Below are 21,657 nucleotides of genomic sequence, written 5' to 3'. Positions count from 1 at the left end.
TGTGGAGAGGAAAAGCACTATAACGAATGAAGGAATGGAGCTGTTACAGGTAATAACCACGGTTACCCTACGCATCGTCTGCGAATGCGTCCAATCCTTTTCAGAAAGAAAAAAGAAGCATTGCTTCAGGACCACACAAAACCAGGTCTCTACCTGTTCTGGCTCCCCCCGCCCTTCCTACTGGAGAGTGAAACCTACCGCAGGGTCAAAAGCCACGCCCACTCACCGTTATGGCCACGCCCCTGACACTGCCGTTCATTTCCCTCCGTTCCACTCCTCACGGCAACGCTGCGGCGTGACGTCACGCGCCTCAACGTAACCCCTCTCATCAGGGCTGCAGCGACGACAACAACAAGGAAGTGATTGAGCGAGAAGAATCGTCTCCTTCGCTGCCGCTAAAGCCAACAGTCGCCGCAATCCTCCGTAGCCGAGTGAGCCGTCTTTTCTGACGCCATCATCATGAACAGCAAAGGCAAGAGCCTTTTTTCTGCTCCCCCCCAACCCACCGCACCCAGCCGACTCTCCTTTCGCTGCGGCGCTATTCCTTTAAGGCTGGCGCCGCAGTCCCGTTATCTGCGGGCCTAGTCCGTAACTGGCGGGAGTCCTGACCAATGGGAGGCCTTGAAAAGTCGGGGTGAAGGGGTGGGGGAAGGGCGGATGTTAGGTTGCTATGACGCAACCCTGCTGGTCAGGAAGTTAACCCTCTGGCTGCCACGGAAGCGGGTGTTCTTGGACAAAAAGAGCCTTCCTTTCCCCCCTTCAGGATCTGCACTGGCAACATGAAGGAGTCAAGCGGCTCCCCAACGGCTAATAGGCGTGATATTAGCTTTCTTGGACAGGATTTTATTTCCTCAGATAGATGGGAACGCTTTGGAATTTAACGCTAGAAACGTATAAAGGGAGAAAGGTTGAGATTGGATGTTAGGTCTTTGAGGGAGGATCGTAGGTGTTAGGACTGATTAGCGAGTGGGAAGTCCCTTGGGAGGTAGATGATTGGATGCGATAATCATTTCCTTTTTGCAGGGCAGATCAGGACTGCAAGAGAAAGCCATAGGGACTCTTTTGCTGCCTAACCACACACATACTGCATTCTACTCTTCTAGAATTATTAGTGTAGAATTCTTGAATTCTTGATTTTAACAGAAGCAAAAGCTGAATGTAGCCATACGCGCACCCTGGACTTCAGGAAAGCTGATTTTAATAAACTCAGAACAATTGTAAGTACAGTTCCATGGCAAGCCACCCTAATGAGAAAAGGAGTCGAAGATGGGTGGGAGTTTCTAAAAAAGGAAATTCTAAAAGCGCAATGGCAAGCAATTCCAACAAGGAAAAAAGAGGGGAAACAGCAGAAGAAGCCAATGTGGCTTCATAAAAAGCTTAGAGATGACCTGAAAACAAAAAAAGACACATACAGGAAGTGGAAAGAAGGCCAGGCCACAAAGGAAGAGTACAGGCAGGTATCACGGAATTGCAGGGATGGTGTCAGGAAGGCTAAAGCTGAGAATGAGCTGAGGCTAGCGAGGGATGCTAAAAGCAACCAAAAAGCTTTCTTCAGGTATGTCTATAGTAAAAGACAGAGAAAAGAAGTGGTGGCACAGCTACTCAATGAGGATGGCAAAATGATAACAGATGACAAAGAAAAGGCAGAAGTGCTCAATTCCTACTTTGGCTCAGTCTTCTCCCAAAAAAGGACCTATGACCCTCCCGGGAAACATGAAGTAGAAGGGTCAGGATTGGACCTTGAGATGGATAGACAAATGGTCAAGGAATACCTAATCACTTTGAATGAGTTCAAATCGGCAGGGCCCGATAAACTGCATCCTAGAGTATTGAAGGAACTGGCTGAAGAATTCTCAGAACCGCTCTCTATTATCTTTGCGAAATCATGGAGGACCGGTGAAGTGCCAGATGACTGGAGGAGAGCTAATGTTGTCCCTATCTTCACAAAGGGCAAGAAGGAGGAACTGGAGAACTATAGGCCAGTCAGCCTAGCATCAATCCCTGGAAAAATTCAGGAGCAGATTATAAAGTAGTCAATCTGTAAGCACCTTGAAAACAATGCAGTGATTATTAGGAGCCAACATGGATTTATGAAGAACAAATCCTGCCAAACTAATCTCATCTCATTTTTTGACCGGGTAACCTCCCTTGTAGACTGTGGGAATGCTGTGGACATAATATATCTCGACTTCAGCAAAGCTTTTGACAAAGTGCCCCATGATATTCTGATTAGCAAGCTAGCTAAATGTGGGCTGGATGGAACAACTATCAGGTGGATCCACAGTTGGCTCCAGAATCATACTCAAAGAGTGCTTATCAATGGCTCCTTCTCAGACTGGGCGGAAGTAACGAGTGGGGTACCACAGGGCTTGGTCCTGGGCCCAGTGCTCTTTAACATTTTTATTAACGACTTGGATGAGGAGGTACAAAGCATGCTTATCAGATTTGCAGATGATACAAAATTGGGGGGCATAGCTAATACCGTGGAAGACAGAAACAAAATTCAAAAGGACCTTGATAGTCTGGAGCATTGGGCTGAAAACAACAGAATGAAATTCAACAGGGATAAATGCAAAGTTCTACACTTAGGAAAAAGAAACCAAATGCACAGTTATAAGATGGGGGATACTTGGCTCAGCAGTACGACATGTGAGAAGGATCTTGGAATTGTCATTGATCACAAGCTGAATATGAGCCAACAGTGTGATGTGGCTGCAAAAAAGGTAAATGCTATATTATGCTCCATTAACAGAATTATAGTTTCCAAATTGCGTGAAGAACTAGTTCCCCTCTATTCAGCACTGGTTAAGCCTCATCTTGAATACTGCATCTAGTTCTGGTCTCCGCACTTCAAGAAGGATGCAGACAAACTGGAACAGGTTCAGAGGAGGGCAAGAAAGATGACCAGGGGACTGGAAACAAAGCCCTATGAGGAGAGACTGAAAGAACTGGGCATGTTTAGCCCCTCAATGATAGCACTCTTCAAGTACATGAAAGGTTGTCACACAGAGGAGGACCGGGATCTCTTCTCGATTGTCCCAGAGTGCAGGACACGGAATAATGGGCTCAAGTTGCAGGAAGCCAGATTTCGACTGGACATCAGGAAAAACTTCCTAACTGTTAGAGCCATACGACAATGGAACCAATTACCTAGAGAGGTAGTGGGCTCTCCGACACTGGAGACATTGAAGAGGCAGCTGGACAGCCATCTGTCGGGAATGCTTTGATTTGGATTCCTGCATTGAGCAGGCGGTTGGACTCAATGGCCTTGTAGGCCCCTTCCAACTCTACTATTCTATGATTCTATGAATAACTACCAGTCTGTATTCAGTCACTAATATGGCTTGATTTTCCCTTCCTGCAAACAGGCGTTAAAATGTGCAGAAAACGACATTTGTCCTGCCTGCACAGAACATGTTGATATTTGCTCATATGCATGGACCAATTGGCATCTTTCTCCTCTCCATCTTGGTTCTCTTGAAAAGTAGTTATGGGCCTGATACGATCAATGTAACCAGGCAGATGGTTTGTACAGCTCTTTCTGTCTCTTATAAATCTCCAGGTCATAAGGTACCATAGGACAGTGAAATGAGGAAGGCCAGTAACTGAAGTAAAATTTGTACCTGATCTTTAGGGAGAGGTGGGAAAGATAACAGAGGAGGCTGCACCTGTCATCCAATTAAGACTTGGCAGGAATGACAATGGACATGAAGAATGCAGAGGCAAACCCAAGATCTGGGTGCCTCCTGCATGGGCTGATGCTAATTCCATTTATTATTCCTTAGTGGGTATTAACCTGTATTTTTGCCTTTTTATGTGCTTCCTATACGATTGGTGCCATGCTAGTGAATTGTTTTTTGACTTGGCTTGAACGGAAAATTCTGAATGGAAAGGAAATACAAGATATAGAATCACAGAGTGGTGCTTGGATAGTGACAGAGGGCTTGCAAGATAATGGCAACAGTAAACTTCCACAAGATTGGCCAATCGGTGCATCTGGAAGTAAGCTCAACTATGTTCAAGGTGGCTTACTGTGGAGTGAATATACATAGTACTGTAGACTGCATGTCACATGCAGCCTACATGGAATGGATGTGGTGAATCATATAATCCAAGTTCTGAACTAAATGGATATTCATAAATGGAAATCGACTGCCTTTGATTCTGACTTATGGCGACCCTACAAATAGGGTTTTCATGGTAAGCGGTATTCAGAGGGGGTTTACCATTGCCTTCCTTTGAGGCTGAGAGGCAGTGACTGGCCCAAGGTCACCCAGTGAGCTTCATGGCTGTGTGGGGATTCAAACCCTGGTCTCCCAGGTCATAGTCCAACACCTTAACCACTACACCACACTGGTTCAGGATATTCTGTACCTGTATTTAAATATCCACCCACCCAACAAAAATGCTGTTCAGTCTGTTTCTTGGAAAATCTCCAAGGAAGGGGAGTCCATAATATTTACTTAACTAATTCATTTATATACTACTTTTCTGTCAAGATAGTCTACTCTTTAAAGTACTAAGACAAAACTTAAAAGACAAAACCAGAATAATTTCAGGGGATTAGTGGTCTCTTAAGAAAAGCTCCCTAGCATACAGAGGTAGCCAACATGGTGCCCTTCAGGTGTTGTTGAACACCAGCTCCCATCATCCCTGACAATTGATTATGCTGGCTGGGGTTGATGTTAATCGTTGTCTACATCTGGAGACCATCTGTGTAACCCTTTTCAACCTCCAAAACAATCTGACTGCTTGAGCATTCCATCCCATAATGAGGCTGTCCACTTTGCTATAAATTCCTAGGGAGTTTCAAATATAATCAAGCCCTATATAGTTGAAACTCTTCATGTGTTTACCCAGTAGGCATTTGTAGCAAGTTGAATGGACTTAGTTTGGGATGGGGCACTTTGCCATCTAATTGTTTTGGAAGTGTAGAAAGGACAGCTCTACTGTGAAAATAATAAATGCAGGTTAGCTGAAGGTAACGTGAGCAAAAGAACTGCATTGAAGGAGAGGCTCAGACTACCAATTGCAGATTTCTGTGTTGTTGCTTGGTTTACTGTTAAATCAGGTTAAAAAATGAAAATGGGTTTGATATCTGATTGTGGGTATAATGATAACTTCTGAAAGATATTTATGATTCCCATGAGATGGTGCTATCCATTTAAAAAAATGTAATTATTAACTACCTTTGTTCTTAGGCCTGGTGGAAGGGCAGGTTTGAATGACATCAACTAAGCCTCGTTCATTGTCTTCTATTTTCTAGGTGGCTTCCTACACATGTCATTTTCTAGTAGATGTTTGTTGTCATTGGACCCTCTGATGTTTAGATATCTTTTCTTTGAGATCTATTTTCTTTCTTTCAGATAAGGCTCCCAGAGGAGAGTTTCCCTGACCTCACACATTTCCTGTTCGTTTGCAGCAAGGACAATTGTGCTAACATTGATTAACTTTTCCTCTTAGGTCAATATCCTACACAGCCTTCCTACCCAGTTCAACCTCCTGGTAATCCATCAGTGTTCCCGCAGACCATACCACTTCCTCAGGCTCCACCTTACACTGAGGCCCCTCCTGCTTACTCGGAAGTATGTAGCTTGTTCTCCTTTTATAAGAACCTAACATGAACCCTGCTGAATTAGACCGTAGGTCCTTTTCTTCTACTAAAATGATGATGATAAATAATGATGGGAGACTAGTTCCAATGCAATATTATCAGCTAACCCACCCATTGACATTTAGAACATCAGAAATAATCTTTCCAAGTTCTGCCTTAGTGGTGCTCCTGTCAAAATGTTTTACCAGATGAGTTGTGACTTCAGTCATATGCAGAACACTTGCATGTCTGAATGCTTCATCACAATCCTGGGTCCTGCATGGCAATAGAGATGTCTTGTTTTCAAAGTTTGTGTCACAGCCTGTTGATGTCATAATGGGTGATGATTAGTTTTGAGAGGCATCACAGCTGATTTATATAGTCAGATCAGTGATGACATTATAGCTTCTCTTTTTTGTGGCCTAAAGTTGAAAAAATGCTGTGCTGGAAGTCATCCCTAATGGTATGCATGTAACATGCTACTGAAAAACTGATCTGGTACCAGTCTCATAAAGATCGTGCTGAGCTTAGTGCAATTTCTAAGCTTAACCAGCTTTGAATTGTATAGCACATGGTAAAAATGGTTTACTAAGAGCTCATTATGCCAATGTTTTAGCTCTGCTTAGCTCCTTTTTGCCTTCTGAGCACACCTCAAGGTTGTTGTTGTTGTTTTAAAAACTTATCAAGCATTTCCCACAGGAGTGGGGAACCTCTGGCCCTCCAGATTTTGCTAGAATAAAACTCCCATAATCTCAGAGTTGGCAATGCTCACTGGGGATGATAGGAGCTGGAGTCCAACAACATCTGGAGGGTCACTTCTGCCTTATCAGCTGGGTCTCAATCTGCCTAAAAGATTATCTCCTTTTTTCTCTTCCACTATATCTCCCCCCCTTATTGAGTTCACAAGTGATAGGTCCTAGAGAGAAAGATCTCGAAGGCTGACCTATTATTTTGTATCTTACTTTACTTGAAGACTGCAGAGTGCAAGCATAAGCATCTTTTGGATATTCTGCAGCTGGTACTAGCTGCCAGGGTTAAGGTAGCAATTATGTTGTGTTTTAGATGGAATATTGCACCAGCTTTAATTTTGTCATAGCTATATGCATGTGTGTGTGTATGTACATACCTTTTTTCAAAATGGGATAGGAGCAGACTTTTTTTTTTAAACCCAGATAACTGAAATGGTGTGAATTGCTTGTGATGGTGTCCATTATCATTATACTATAAGTATACATGTAACATAACTGGGTCTTTACCCTGAGAAGCTAACAGTCTAAATTGTGACAGTGGAGGTGATGTGGGAAGGTTTAGAAGCAAGAGGCTGCTGGGACTGAAATATAAGAACTGCTCATGCTGTTGTCCTCTCACAGCAGACATAATGTGTCAACATTCAATGTTAGTTACTGTCAGTTGCTCAGAAATTAATCGTTAGGCTCCTTTCGTTTTGACATAGCAGCTCTATTCTAAAGGGGAGAGATGTATGTAGGTCAGTGGCAGAGCACTTGTTGAGTATGTTTGGAGTCTTGGACTTGATCCCCAAGTTAGAAGGCTAGACTGGGAAGCACTTGTGCCTGAAATTCTAGAAAGCTGCTGTGATTCAGTATAAAGTGTGATAAGGTAGCTTTATGTTTTGCCTACATCTTACAGGTCCTGCTAAGCCAACACTAGATGTTATAGACAAACAATAGGCAAAGACTGTCAGGTTTGCATGTCTTGCTTGTGAGCCTGCCAGCAGCAGCTGGCTGGCTGCTAGAAATAAATTACTGTGGGCTAAATGGCCTGTTTTTAGCAAGCCATTTCATATATGCCTGTTAATAAAATGTATTTCTGTTGTCAGTGACAATCAGAAAACACTTTCCTAAGTGGAGTTGTAGTGGAGTTGAGGTGGAAGGTTTCCGATTATGCAGCTTTAGAATTAAGAAACCTTTTCTGTTTTCTCTCTCTGTCTCTCCAGCTCTACCGCCCAAGTTTTGTGCACCCCGGAGCTGCCACTGTACCTACCATGTCTGCAGCTTATCCTGGTGCTTCACTCTATCTTCCTGTGGCTCAGTCCATGGCTATGGGTCCAATGGGTTCTTCAGTCCCACTGGCATTTTACCCGGTTGGTCCTGTCTATCCTCCTGGATCCACTGTTCTTGTTGAAGGTGGCTATGATGCTGGAGCAAGGTTTGCAGCTGGTGCCCCTGCTAATCTTCCTGTAAGTAGGAGATGTAATATAGCCCTTGTGTCATTTTTAATTTTGGTCTGGGAAAGGGACACCTTCGAAATATTATATAATGACTTATTTATTATTGGAGAAGCCCATGCATAAGCTAATATCTAACCAATACCTGCAGTGCTAGCACAACAGAGTAATCAGTAGTTTTTCTCTGTGGAAAGATTGTAAGTATGAACAGCTCTGTAGGAACTATAAGTTATTTTGGTCACATACTTAGGCTGTGAGCACACTGGTCGCCTACAGCAAAGCATTTCCGTTAGTCACACCTGGAGGGGCAATGGGTTAATCTGCCAATCAGTTGCAAAATCTATTTGAAGCAAACAAATTAAAAAACGCTCAGGCTGATCCGACCGGGTTTTACAGTAAAAAGGGGTTGACTGGCATTGTGTGCCCTCGTTTTCAGAAAAGAGAGGTGGAGACACACTGGAATTGGCAGAACAGTATGTCTCTACCCTTAGTGTGACCGTAAATTGTCATAGATAAGCCACGAGATTAGACGTGGAAAAGGCTCACCAGCCTGATTCTCCTTGGCCTTTAGCTGCATTGAAAGATGTCTAGTGAGAATGTTAAAATAAATAATTTCCTTGAGTTCAGGCTAGTACTGGGGCCTCCGTAAGGATGTTTTGATCTCCGTGGACTGGCAGCCATCTTTAAGAGGGGATTATTTGCTTCTTCAAGGGAATGCCCCCTTTTTCTTCAGGAAAGCCCAGCTTTGCAGAAGTGAGTTCTGCAAAATCATTAGGGAGGTCAAGACCACAGGCTGGATCCACCAAAGAGCTTTGGTAGGCTTGTTAGCTTAAGAAAAGTCCATGTGGCACTTCCACTTTCTGCAGCTGTCCTCCTGCCTTGCCTTTCTAGGCCATGTTTTTTTTTAATTGTATGGAAACAAATTCATGCTGCATTTTGTCTGCCAATACACAGCATAGTGCCATTCATTTTCTCAGCTGTTAGGTGGCGGGCAAGCATATATTCCCACCACATGTACTGCTGTGTGGTCTGCAATTGTAATTCACTGCTGGCATGTGCAGGCAGGTGGTGGGGACGAGAGGGGGAGAGACCATCGCTCAGTGGTAGCGTTGCATGCAAACGTCCCAGGTTCATCTCGCTTAAAAGGGTCTTGGGTAGTAGGGCTGGGAAAGCGTCTCTGCCCAAGGCCCTGGTGAGCTTCTGCTCATCGAGAATAGACAGTACTGAGCTAGATGGATCACTGGTCTTGCTTGGTTAAAGGCAACTTTATAGGATCATTTGTGCAGAATTGTCTGCATAGTTTACTGTAATTCGGCCTTACCTAGCTGTCCAGAAAATATTTTTGCCATAAGCCACACCTCTTAAAGACATAGTCATAGGCTATGGTTTGGAAGCCACGTAGTGCAGTGTTGCCAATGCTTGTTAAACCCTGGGGTTTTTTGGGGGGGGGGCACTGTGGGTTGCTTATTTGCCACATCTTCTATAAGCTTTGCAATCCAGCATCTCCCTTAACAGGATGTTCTTGTTGTCTTCCAGCCCCCTCCTCCTGGCTGTCCTCCCAACGCAGCCCAGCTGGCTGTCATGCAGGGTGCCAACGTGCTAGTGACGCAACGGAAGGGCAACTTCATGGGAGGCTCTGATGGTGGCTACACCATCTGGTGAAAGAAGGGGGGCTACATTGGTGTAAAGGAACGACATCACATACTGTCAGCACTTCTCACAATGTAACCGCTTTAGTTGTATTAACCTGAAGTTGCAGTTTAGACACATGATGATGCAGGGTGTCTTCCTGGTGCCCTGACCCTTCAGGCACTTTTTCTTTTAAAAATTAAAACAAACAAAAAAAAGCAAACTTTAAATACAAAAACCATGCAATGGTAGGAGTGCCTCTCTTAAACTTTGGGGGTTAAATTGTGAAATGAGCGTGAGCTGAGCTGCCCCACAGATTTACTTTTAATTTCAGTGGAGAGTGCTTTCACTGCAGCACACTCTCTTTTTTTGGCTTTTATTAATCAACTATATATAAAATCGGGGTGGGGTGGGGGGTGGTGAGAAAAGGCCGGGAGTGGGGGGAGAAAGGGAAGTTTTGAAGAAAGCTGGCTTCCAAGTATCATATAAAGCTTGCAGATATGCCTGCTGCCAACTAATAGGACTATGATAATGCATCTTCTTTCCTCCTCCATGGAATCAATGGTGCTGGGGAGAAAGGTAGTCAGATATAATTTGGGGGGGGGAGGGTGACATCCATGGTGGATGCCTATTAGCGAAGCAGGGTGGGGGCTCAATTGTCAGATTTCGGAATCCCTCAACCAGTTCTTTCTACTCACTTTTGCTCTCTGTTCCTTTGCTTGGAAGGTTTGCAGCTAGAGCGTTGGCCTGGGATGTTTTTTTAATACACTCTTAAGTGAATCTTGGACTCCTTTGCACATTAAGAATCTAACTGAAGCCATGTTTTGGTGCCAGAAACACAACATTTCATTAAATGCTTCCTGTACTTTTCAAAATAAAAATGAGAGTTTAAAATTGACCTTTTTTTTTTTTAAGGCGGGGGGGAAGCAACCCAGTGTCTTGATAACAAAACTGTATGGAATGTTATTCAGGCAAGAGAGACAAGAACGCCTAGTGAGTTTGCTGGATTTGATGGGTTGGGGTTTTGTGTTGTTTTTTAGATGCAAACTTTAAAAAGTGGCTTGGGTACAATGAAGTCTTATTAGAGTTAAGAAGAATATTTCAGGGATCCTCAATCTTTTTTGTTGTTGTTGCTTTTGTTTTTATGAATTAAAAAAATATCAGATTTGGTGAATATATTTTATCTTAATTTTCTGTGTGTTGTATGTGTCATGGTCAACCATACAGCCGACTGTTAATGAAAGGTTGGGATTCTAGGTCTCTCTGTAAACACTGTGGTGCACTTAACTTGTGGAATTTTTATACTAAAAACAAGTAGAATAAAGGCTATTTTGAAAATTTGAATAAAGTGACAAAGTTGAATTTAGCCTCTTAAATTCCTGTCCATCATAATGTTGTGTGTTCTTAAATGTGTTTTGCCTTTATGTGTTTCCTTGCACACTGTACCTGGTCAGTGTGAAATACTATAGGTAATTCACCTTTTAGGGCCAGACAGCATATGATGCAAAGCCCAACAGTTGTTTTTTTTAAATTGGGGAGAGGGGTCCTCAGAACTCCCATATGTGGGAACAGGAGATTTATCCCTTTCTTCTTGCACTGTGGTCCTGATAAAAATCTCTCCCATGTACTGCTATTAGCTCGGGGGGGGAAGCAGTATGGGGAGAATTTTGTTTGTCAGGACAGCGGTGGGAGTAGAAAGATTTAAGCCTCCCATCCTTGTGTACTCTGGTCCCAATTAAAATCTGTCCCCTGTGTCTCTGATTAATCTTTAAAAGCTGATGGCCTTCCTAATAATATGTTTAGCACAGCAGTGGGGAACCTGTGGCCCTCCAGATGATGTTGGACAATATCTCCCATCATTCCTGGCCATTGGCTATGCTGACCGGGGCTGATGTGAGCTGGAGTCCAACAACACATTGAGCATCACAACTTTCCCTCCCCCTAGTTCAGCATCACATTTCGTTTGGCCCTTATAATCTACTTCTGAAAACATTTACTGCTGAATACTTTTATATAGTCATGCAAAACAGATTTCATTCCACAAACTTTCAAGTAAGGTATGTTTAAGATCATCATGCACACACACTGGTTCTATTGAAGGCTGAACTTGCTACATAAGACATGGGGCTGCCATCTAAAACAGCACTCCTATATAAAGTTTTTCCGTCCCACTTTCTGTAATGCGTGGCAGCATTTCCCTCCAAACTGATGTCCAATGCTTTTCCATAAAAATTTTTCAAAGCAACTTTCAGAATTTGAGAGATGATTAAAATACAAACAGCCTGTTTAAAAGATACAAATTCAAAGGTATAATAAACTGAAGGTAATCAGTTGTTCACAATTTATGCCTTTCCCTGCTAGTGCAGATCGATGTTTGGTACAACACAGTAATGCCAGGATATGAGTTACATGTTACATTGGGAAAGGAGAGAATTTCAGTGAGGCTGCTGTTTTCACCAGCTGCACAACAACTGCATTTTCAGGATACTCCAGTACAATGACATAGAACTTCTCAAAGAGTGAAACAGAAAAAGACATCAATTATCACAGCATCCTTGATGTATAAAGTTCAGAAAGGCGTCCTCTTGCAGAGGAGAGGGCTGGAACCAAAGAAGCAAACAAAGACAACATTTCATTTGTTGGTCATCTTCACTCACAATTTTAGGTGCGTACCTTAAAGCATAAAGCTTTAAGTTTGGCAGACAAGTGAACTGTATAGTCATCAGAGACTCAGGGATTGACTACAGCCCGCAATTGAGTAGACATGAACTGGCTTAGTCATTCACAAGGCATTTTCACATGACACTAAAAGTGTCTTGGAGCCTTAGTCACGTGTGTTTATTCCTGCAGAATAAAAAGCTACAGAGAAACAATTTTAAATGTAAATATGCTTTACATCTGGCCAGTGTAGGTTTTACACTTGCTTTATAGGTGCTAGAAATGCAAAAATAGCTTCCTGTAATTTTTGCCAACCCCTTTCCCTGCATTTCCTTACCCCCATATCACAAGTATTTGAGTTTCATGGGCTGAGTCCCTACTACAACAGCAAGGGGGGGGGAAGGGAGCAGTACTACAGTTTGCCTACTCTAGCTCCAAGCCCCAAATAAACAGAACCAGTGGTTAGAGGGTCTTGTCTGTTACCACCTGATCTTGAACATCCCAGGGATTACATACATCTCTGCAGCCTGTAAAGGGGCAGCCTCTATTCTGTTCCAGTATGCAACTCCTGCTTCATGGTCCAGTTTGGACTTGAGCTCCTCAGGACAACGTGTGATATAAAATAAATAATACTGCTTAAATTCCTTGATAAAATAGGCATCAAACAATAAGCACTTTACTTAGGATCTGTGCCCCAAAGGTGCCAGCAGCCTGGTATCCCCTATATAAAATATTCTTCCTTTTCGCCTTTACAGGGAAGGTCCTCCATCTGGACTGACCCCTCTGGATCTGGTTCAGGTTGCTCATAGGTGCGGTAGCTGCCTTTATTCTTGTACAGGTAAATGATGATCAGCGTGACAACTGAAAGGAGAGTGATGAAAACCACAGCGATGACAGCTTTAAAAAATAAATTGAAAAAGAAAACTTTAGCACACACAGGCTTGGAGCAGACTTAACACACCAATTTCTTAACCACGGTTACAAGTTCAGAAGCGGTATGCATACTGCTAGTATGCACGTTTCTGTCTCTTCTACTCGGTCGTGCAAATTTCACCCCATTTTGCAAATTAAGCAAATTAGCTTGATATGCACCATGTATACAGGTTGCAGAAGTCTGTAATGTTGGTGCAGAATTTTTTTAAAATGTGGCATATATACAGCCCAGATCTAGGAGTACGTCATAGGGCTTTGATTTACAGGATTATATGTGCATTAACTGTTCTACTGCTGGCAGCCTTTACTGCTTGCCAAAATAGCACTATGGCTGGGCTGAAGTGCATTAAGTCTGCAAAGATACTGGCACCAATACCTCCTATGACAGCCACATTGATGTCTTCTTGTGAAGTCGGTGTATTCATCTTCTTCATAAATGGGCTGGTCAGTAACTTTTCTTTATGCATAAGAGAAAGAGAGAAAAGAACATAAGATGGGCTTGCTGGACCAGGAAAATAGCCCCTCTAGTCCAGCATCCTGTTCTCGTAGTGCCAAATACATGCCCATAGGAAGCCCGAATGCAGGACCTTATCCTCCATGGGTATAAGAAATATTTTAAGCCAATATAGTGGAGTGTAGAAAGCAACTAGACTTGGACCAGGGAGGCTCAAGAGGCTGTGGGCACACTGGTCACTTGAAAAGCTGCAAGAATGGTTTTTCTGGCTGTGTTCTGAAGTGACTCTCCCCTCAGCTGGACACACCTCCCTTCCCCACTGCTGACTTCAGACCTTTCAGGACTGCCCACAGCAAAGTGTTGGGCCAATGACTGTCTCTACCTGAGCCTACAGCAAAGCATTTCCATTAGCCACACCTGGAGTGGCAACAGACTGATCTACCAAGCAGTTGTGAAATCTGTCTGAAGCTGAATTTTAAAAAATACACTTGAGCTGATCCGGGCAGGTTTTAGAGTAAAAAGGGGTGGAGTTTGACTAGCATCATGTGCCCCAGTTTTCAGAAAACAGGTGGAAACGCACTGGAACAAGCACAACAGTGTGTGTCTGCCCAGATTCACATCCCTGCTCAGTCACGGAACTCACTGGGAGTTCTTGGAGCAGTTGCCTTCTTTTAGCCTAACCTACTTCACAGGGAAGATCCTCCGTGGCGCAGAGTGGTAAGCAGCAGTAACGCAGCCGAAGCTCTGCTCACGGCTGGAGTTCGATTCCAACGGAAGGAGGAAGTCAAATCTCTGGTAAAAGGGGTCGAGGTCCACTCAGCCTTCCATCCATCCGTGGTCGGTAAAATGAGTACCCGGCATACGCTGGGGGTATGAAGAAAGGCCGGGGACGGAACTGGCAATCCCACCCCATATATATGGTCTGCTTAGTAAACGTCGAAAGACGTCACCCTAAGAGTCGGAAATGACTCGCACTACAAGTGCGGGGACATCTTTACCATTTTACTTCACAGGGTTATTATGAGGATAATAAAGGGGGCATGGGACACAGTATATGCCCCCCCTTGAGAGGTTTGGAAGAAGAGTGATATTAAAATGCCATAAATAAATTATGTTTTCTAGAAAACGGCACTCATGCTTCAGACACTGTGTTCCCTTGCACACTGAAAAATTGTGTGTGTGCCACCCAAGATTAAGCTGCGGTATGGAGTCTTGCAATCAGTTTGATAGGTCTGTCGCATCTGCAGCAGCAGCATCAACAAAAATCTCTAGGAGAGACTACTACCTTCATTAAAATGATTATGACCAAGTAGTCTTGATAAAATAACTGGCACTTGAGGCCAAAATGCTGCCGGAGGAAAAAGAACCACTGAAGCTGAAGTGAAACTTGCTCACTTAAAAATTTCAACAGTCGGCTGAGGTTATAAAGGGCAGAAACAGGTCTAACGGTATTGTTTCATAGTGTTTTCAAGGCTTAGGTAATCAAGCTCTCTCAGTGAATATCTCGTTATGAACAACAGCAGAGTTGCCAGCAGGAGCAAATGTTCTGCCAGCAACACATTTCTAAAGATTTCCAAAACTTGCCAGTATTCAGACACTATTTGGGGCCAAATTCTCTAAAAAGAATGTATGACATCAAGGGGTGTTAATGTACTTCAGAGTCTCCGGGCCAGCCCAAGGTTTTTCAGTGCCCTGGTGAAAGGCTTGTTTCTCCTAGACTTGGGTCCCTTCTCTGAGACCTGGCCACCTTCCCACACACACTCTTCTCCTTTTCTTTCTTGTGGTTTAAGCATCCTTCAGCTTTGTATTACCTGACTGCAGATCAGGAGCAATCATTTATACCTGGCCCACCCTATCTGAATGATTCAAGGCAGATAATGATATATACACTAGCAATCTATAGATTTGTCTGGTTATTTGAAATGGGTATATGACATTCCGGATCTACTCCAACTGCCCTATTGGTCTCCCAGTCCCTTTTGTTCCTCTCTAACTTAGAACTCTTCCCAATCAGATTTCTAGGTTACCCAGCATCCTTACCTCCATACCTGCTTCTTGTCAGCAATATGGAGCTATTTTTGTTCCTATGCCCTGTGGTGAGGTTTATCTCTGAGCAAACAGACCCATCTCTTCTCACAGAACCTGCACACTTTGCCAATGTTCTATTGCTCAGTTTTCTCCGGAGGTTTTAGAAAGGCTGTAAACATTCTGTGACATCACAGCAGCTCAGCCAGTAACTAGCAGAGAAGGGCGGCAGATGAGAGGCAAAGATTTAGCCTTATAAATATATATATATATATATATTTCCTGTGCTTAAAGAGGTCAGAGTTTTAGCTACCTGCCATAGCCACTCCTTCCCAGCCTGCCTTTTTTAGCTTGGTCTTACACATGCAGGAGGACGAGGAAGAAGATTCCTTAGCTGGTAAAATGAACTATCACCACTGCAAACTACAGGGATACAGTAGGGCCCTGTTTTACAGCACTTCGCTTTACGGCGCTTCGTTAATGCAGCGGTCTCAATTAGACGCAATTAGACTAAAGCCCCACTCATACGCCGCTTGTTCCGCTTTTATGGCGGTTTTCGGGCATCGTGCGCCATTCTATTCAATGAGTTCCGCTTTTCAGCAGGGGTCCGGAAAATAACCCGACGTATGAGTGGGGCCCTACTGTACTCAGAATGTAGAAACCAGCAAAGCAAGCAAGAGTTCCAGGTGTGAGGGGCCCTTCGCAAAGTATCCTCTGGTAGGCTGCATGGTCACAGACTTCTCTGGCGCGGCAGAAGCTGCAAGTTATCAGAAATTTCCCCCCAAATGCCCAGGCCCAACACTATGTCACAAACCTTGTGGGAAATGTAAAACAGTGGCTTGCTGACCCCGCTGGTCAGTGTGAAGGGCCTCGGACAGGTGTGAGCAGCACTAGTGATCCCTCCCTCCCAGGGCGCTGAAGCCCAGCAGCTGCCTGACAGTGCTGGCTGGGTGTGAATGTCAGGAGGACTGACAGCAAGGGGGCAGGCTGGGGTTAAACTTTTCTCTCTGATGTTTGCTTGCTTGTTTATTTTCTGCATTTGTACAGCTGCCCCATGCCAAGGGTTCTCTGGGTAGCTCACAAAGCAAAAGGAAACAAAACACAAAAGCAACACACAGACATTGAAACACAATATAAAACAGTAAACTGCTCTGGGAATTTTTAAAGGTTAAGAGCAGTATATAAATTAATTTAATAAATAAAATGAACATAAATTAAGAACTACAACAAATTAATTCTAAAAAATTGAAACACAAGACACAATTTGTTTTACTTACAGGAGTTTTTTGTTTTTTTTAAAGGGGGGAGCATTCAATAATGGCACTGCACTGCCACCTGTACTCTTACCACCTCAGGCTTCTAACACCTCATGCTGCCTCCCACCTGGCCAGTGGGGAAGCAGCGGAGGCTGGAGGAGCTTTAGTGATGGCAGCCTGGAGGACTAGGTCAACATGACTGCATCCTTCTCAGCTCACGCTCTGTGGACTGTACACTCTGTACACTCTTAACATCCTCTCTGTAACATTAAAGCAGTGTCGCTCTGACATAGCTCACAGACTTCAGAATCTTTCACAGCTGGGGGCAAAAGAACAGAAGCGAGTAAAATCTTCTGCAATAACGCAGTGCTGATGCAAACTGGAAAGTGGTACATTTACCCGTAATGGAACTGCCCAGTGCATACCCTTTCTGTTTTTTCTGGACCCAACTTTCTGCACCCACCCCTTTGGAGATGAGCCAAATCACTACCCGCTGCAATGATTAGTTACAGTTTCTATGTATAGTACATAATATTCCCTGGTCCCTTCTTGAATGCGCTCACCTGTGGGTGGTGGTGGTGTTGGAACAGCTGCCATGGCATCACCTTTTCCCCTCTGAGATGCTTCTGCCCTTTAAAACTTCAGAATCTTTCAGAGCTGGGGGCAAAATAATAAAAGCAAGTAAAATCTTCTGTGATAACAGTAATGAGCACTGTGTGTGTCTGTGAAATTGACAAGTTTGAAAAACTTGGAAGACTGCAACACACTTTCTAGGGAGTAACCCCCCTGCAACTCAGTGGGACTCACTTTTGAGTAAATATTTAGTTATTTATTTAAAACATTTCTACCCCACTGTTTTCATCAAGTTGATTTTACAAAGATTTTAAGTGGGTTTAGAAAATTAAGTTTGGACAGGGTAGCCATCTTGTGAAGTGGGAATGGACGGAGGGAGGGAGGAAGGACTGTAAGAGAAGGGGCATGGGAAGAGGAGAAATGTAGGATGCTTTCAGATGGGGGCTTAATGTTGCAAATGGGTCATCAGCAGCAGTTTTTTTAGATTTTCCCTGGAAAGGAGGAGGAATGGTATGGAATTTTGGGCTGCGAACACACCATACATTTAAAGCACATTTAAACCACATGACTTCTCTCAAGTCCTGGTAACTGTAGTTTCTTAAGGGTGCTGGGAATTGTAGCTCTGTGAAGAGTAAACTACACATCCTAGGATTTTTTAGAAGTCATGTGCTTTAAATGTATGGTGTGTATGCAGCCTTGATGACGACAACAATTTTGTGTGAATGCTGCAAAAAAAAAAACCACCCCCAAAACGTGCATGCGTGAAAAGCACTGATCCCACAATAAACATCTGCATCTGCAGACAGATCATGATGCATAGCTTAAAAGCTATCACTGGAGGAAGTGAGGTTCTTGGCAGAGAGTAAGGAAGAGAGAAGCAAAAGATTAGGCCTTGAACTAGGCATGACCCACAAAATCCAAATACTGTCATGAGGATTAAACACCACTTAATAATGGAAAAGCTCATTTATCAAATGAAGGAAGCAAAGTGACAGGATAAACCAGAATATGTATAATTTTCTAGACGACACAGATAATTCATCACAGATTCAAGCTCCACTTGACAAATATGAAATACTATTGACTTGTAGTCCTTTTTAAGATAACCTCAATTTCTTTATTGCACTGATATTATTTGTGTCCTATAACAACAAAGAATCTTGTGGCACTTTAAAAATTAATAAGTCCAAGTTATGACATAACCTTTCTATAGTCCACTTCATTAGAGGCATGAATTATAGCATAACAAAAAATTGTTGGCCTTTAAGGGGCCACAATTGTTGGTTGTTTTTGCTGCAACAAATTAGTATGGCTCCCCCTCTGAAATCTGTGCCCTAGAAATTTGTTTTAATATTGAAGTGGTGTTTTTTTTAATGTAATAATTGTTGAATGGTAATGGTAATAGGAATGGTGTTTTCACTGGAAATATCTGTGTTGTGAGAACTTTTAAAAAATAAATTAGACTTTTTTAAAGTATAAAAATGGTGCAGACGTTGTTAGATGGGCATGGATCAGGATAATGTAGTAGAATTGCTTATCCAGGAAGATGGTAGAAAGGAATCCATGCATTTAACATGGATAAAGTCTACTAATGATTTTTATCTTCTCCAGATAAATGTAGCTGCACAACTTTATTAAAATATTTTATTATGTTTTTAAACATTTTTTAAAATAATGTTTTTAAAGCATTTTTAAAAATGTTTTTAAAGATGTTTTGTTTTAATATATTTTAAAGTCTGTTTTTATCAGGTTTTAAAGTATTTTTAGTGCTTTTGTTTGCCGCCCTAGGCTCTTACTCGGAGGAAGGGCGGGATATAAATCTAACAAATTATTATTATTATTATCGAACAAAGAGGTTGAGCAAGGGGTAGGGATACCGAGACTTGGTGGGGCAAGTGTGACTAACATGTCAAAGGGTTGAGTACTGGGTTCAGAGTGGGGAAACTTTGGCTCTCCAGATGTTGCTGAACTATAACTCCCATCAGCCCCAGCAAGCATGGCCAATGCCAGGGATGATGGGAGTTGTAGTCCAGCGGCATTTGGAGGGCCAAAGGTTCCCTGCACCTGATTTAAGGGATGGGGAGCCTTAGGCTCAGGGGCTGAATGTGACCCTCCTGGCCTCTCTTTCCAGCCCTTAGGACTCTCAGGCCACATTCCCTCTCCCCAGGCAATGTCCGTCAGCAGCCCTACTCCACACTCTCCTTGAGTTCTTTTGCAGGGCTGGAATGTGTCCTAGAACTGTGATGATGCTTCTTCCTTGCCTGGGGGGAGGATGGAAAGATCTGTGTCTGGAAACACCTGTGACTTTTGTGTGACTGGAATGTAGCCTACTGCACAAAGATAAGAGTTACATCTGTTACTCTGCTCACTTTTGCCTCTGGCCATGGCTTCCGCTGGCATGTGGCTCCCAAAAGGTTGCCCACGAGGGAATTTGCCTCCAGTTGAAAAAGGTTCCCCACTCCTGGTTTCAAGGAGAAACCTACACAGTCCAAAGAATGAAGAGGAGTGGCAAAGAAGTTCAGGGAGGGTATTCTTCTGAAAAAGCCACAGCAGCACAGGGTGGGGAGGGAGCAATATAAAAGAGACAAGGCAATAATCAGACAGAGGAAGCTGCACAGCAGAAAAGTCAGAGACAGAGACGTTCTTTTTATTCAGTTTTAATAAAATGCAGCAGCGCTATCTTTTTCTAATTCTGCACAAATCTGTTCACCTTTTGCCTCCTTTCTTTCACTATTATATAACTTGTAAGCTTTGCCATTGGTGCATATCCATACATTTTCAATTCCCACTCTGTCATGGTTGGGATTTGAGCCTTTCCCCAATATTCTGCATAGCACAATCTGCCAGCTACAATCACATATTGTAGTACTATCCTTTTTTTGTATATGTTAGTAAAAACATAATAAAATCTAAATCTAATTTCACCCTTGTTATTTTTTTCTGTTACATTCCTTATTGATGACCTAACCTTCTTTGCATTATCATACAGCCACCATATATGAAATTAACTTCCCCCATTTAGTCTGCAAGGGCCAGTGTGGTGTAGTGGTTAGTATTGGACTACGACCTGGGAGGCCAGGGTTCAAATCCCCACACAGCCATGAAGCTCACCTTGGGCCAGTCACTGCCTCTCAGCCTCAGAGGAAGGCAATGGTAAACCCCTTCTGAATACTGATTAATGAAAACCCTATTTGCAGGCTCGCCATAAGACGGGAGCGACTTGAAGGCAGGCCAACAGTACAAATTTAGTCTGCATTTCTTTGCTCCATTGCAACATACAACTCTTACCTGTTCCTCTCATAACAAAAAGGAAGTAAGGCTGCAGTCTTATGCCAATTGGCGGGGAGCAAGCCCCACTGAACTTAATGGGACTTACTTCTGAGTAGCCATGGATAGGATTGCACTATAATATTTTATCTGTTTGGGGCAAAAGGTGTTTCTTAGTATTACTTACTTTTTATTCTGAAGTGGAACAGGAAGACAAGATCAAAAACATGCGAGTGAGTTGGTGTCAGGCTAAAGGCGGAGGCTAAAAGAGGAAGCTGGGGAGAGACAGCACGAGGGAGCTGAGTCAGAAAGTCATAGTAGCATGAATGCTGGAATCCCAAAGATGCATGGTACGAATATTGTAAGCAGAGAAGGAAAGAAACCATGTATCAAAGTCCAAAATTAAAGCTGAGGCTAGCTATGATGCAATATTGCACAGCAATGAAGGTGCAGTAGAATCGAGGTGTACAAGTAGGCCGTGCAACAAAATGTTGCATTGTAGAGAGTTCCTGTTCATTGGTCAGTCAATCAGTCATGTCCTCCGATAGGACACTCCATTCCATTTCCCCTGCTGTCAGATTTCCCCCTCCCTCCTCAAGTCAGTCACCATTCCATGGCCACTGAGTACGCTCAGTTATCATTGGGCTGTTTGGGGGTCCCACACTTTAGGGTTTTAATATATTCTTTGTACTTCTGCAAACCTTGGGCATGGGTGGCGCCATTTTAGCTACATACGCAACGGCACTTATGCCTGAACATCGGAAATAGAAGGGATGATGTTTATATCCCACTTTGAAGGCAAAGAAGCATCAGGATGGAGGTGTGTAGGTGAGCAGCAGGAACTGGAACTGCAAGACTTGGCAGGGATGGAGGTCAAAGCCGCCACTAAAGCCTTGGGGGAAAGATGTATGAGAAAAGGAGAATTCACTAAAGCAGAGAGGAGCAACAGTGACAGTGCTATGGCAAAACAGTACATTTCACACAAACATGAAAAAACATCCCCTTTTAATTGGAAAGTCACTTTAGTGGTAGTAATGGGGAGAAACTGGTATTGGAGAAGAGGGTGGGGTGGAAATGCTTAAAT

General features: G+C 43.2%; 2 protein-coding genes across 5 annotated transcripts in view; one reads left to right on the top strand and one right to left on the bottom strand.

Annotated features, from left to right (window-relative positions):
• Positions 1 to 315: 315 nt before the first annotated feature.
• On the top strand, positions 316 to 10,799 carry DAZAP2 (DAZ associated protein 2). Its single transcript, XM_061614946.1, has 4 exons — positions 316 to 472; positions 5,464 to 5,585; positions 7,548 to 7,790; positions 9,315 to 10,799. The coding sequence occupies exons 1-4, from the start codon at positions 460 to 462 to the stop codon at positions 9,438 to 9,440; spliced, it is 504 nt and encodes a 167-aa protein (XP_061470930.1). The 5' UTR covers positions 316 to 459; the 3' UTR covers positions 9,441 to 10,799.
• Positions 10,800 to 11,725: 926 nt separating this feature from the next.
• The window catches only part of SMAGP (small cell adhesion glycoprotein), a 37,091-nt gene continuing 27,159 nt past the window's right edge, over positions 11,726 to 21,657 (bottom strand). Inside the window, exons 1-5 of one of the 4 annotated variants that reach the window (XM_061614948.1) lie at positions 20,761 to 20,929; positions 19,676 to 19,841; positions 17,297 to 17,390; positions 13,375 to 13,455; positions 11,726 to 12,962 (exon numbers count right to left, since the gene is read on the bottom strand). In XM_061614948.1, coding sequence (XP_061470932.1) covers positions 12,787 to 12,962; positions 13,375 to 13,455; positions 17,297 to 17,330 — 291 coding nt within the window. In that variant the 5' untranslated portion in view covers positions 17,331 to 17,390; positions 19,676 to 19,841; positions 20,761 to 20,929 and the 3' untranslated portion in view covers positions 11,726 to 12,786. Of the gene's footprint in view, positions 12,963 to 13,374; positions 13,456 to 17,296; positions 17,391 to 19,675; positions 19,842 to 20,760; positions 20,930 to 21,657 lie in introns of those variants that run through there. The other 3 variants (XM_061614950.1, XM_061614951.1, XM_061614947.1) reach the window with 3 other exon arrangements.

This window comes from Rhineura floridana, chromosome 3 (genome assembly GCF_030035675.1).
Source record: "Rhineura floridana isolate rRhiFlo1 chromosome 3, rRhiFlo1.hap2, whole genome shotgun sequence".
NCBI lineage: Eukaryota > Metazoa > Chordata > Lepidosauria > Squamata > Rhineuridae > Rhineura > Rhineura floridana.
This window is presented reverse-complemented; position numbering and strand designations above follow the sequence as displayed.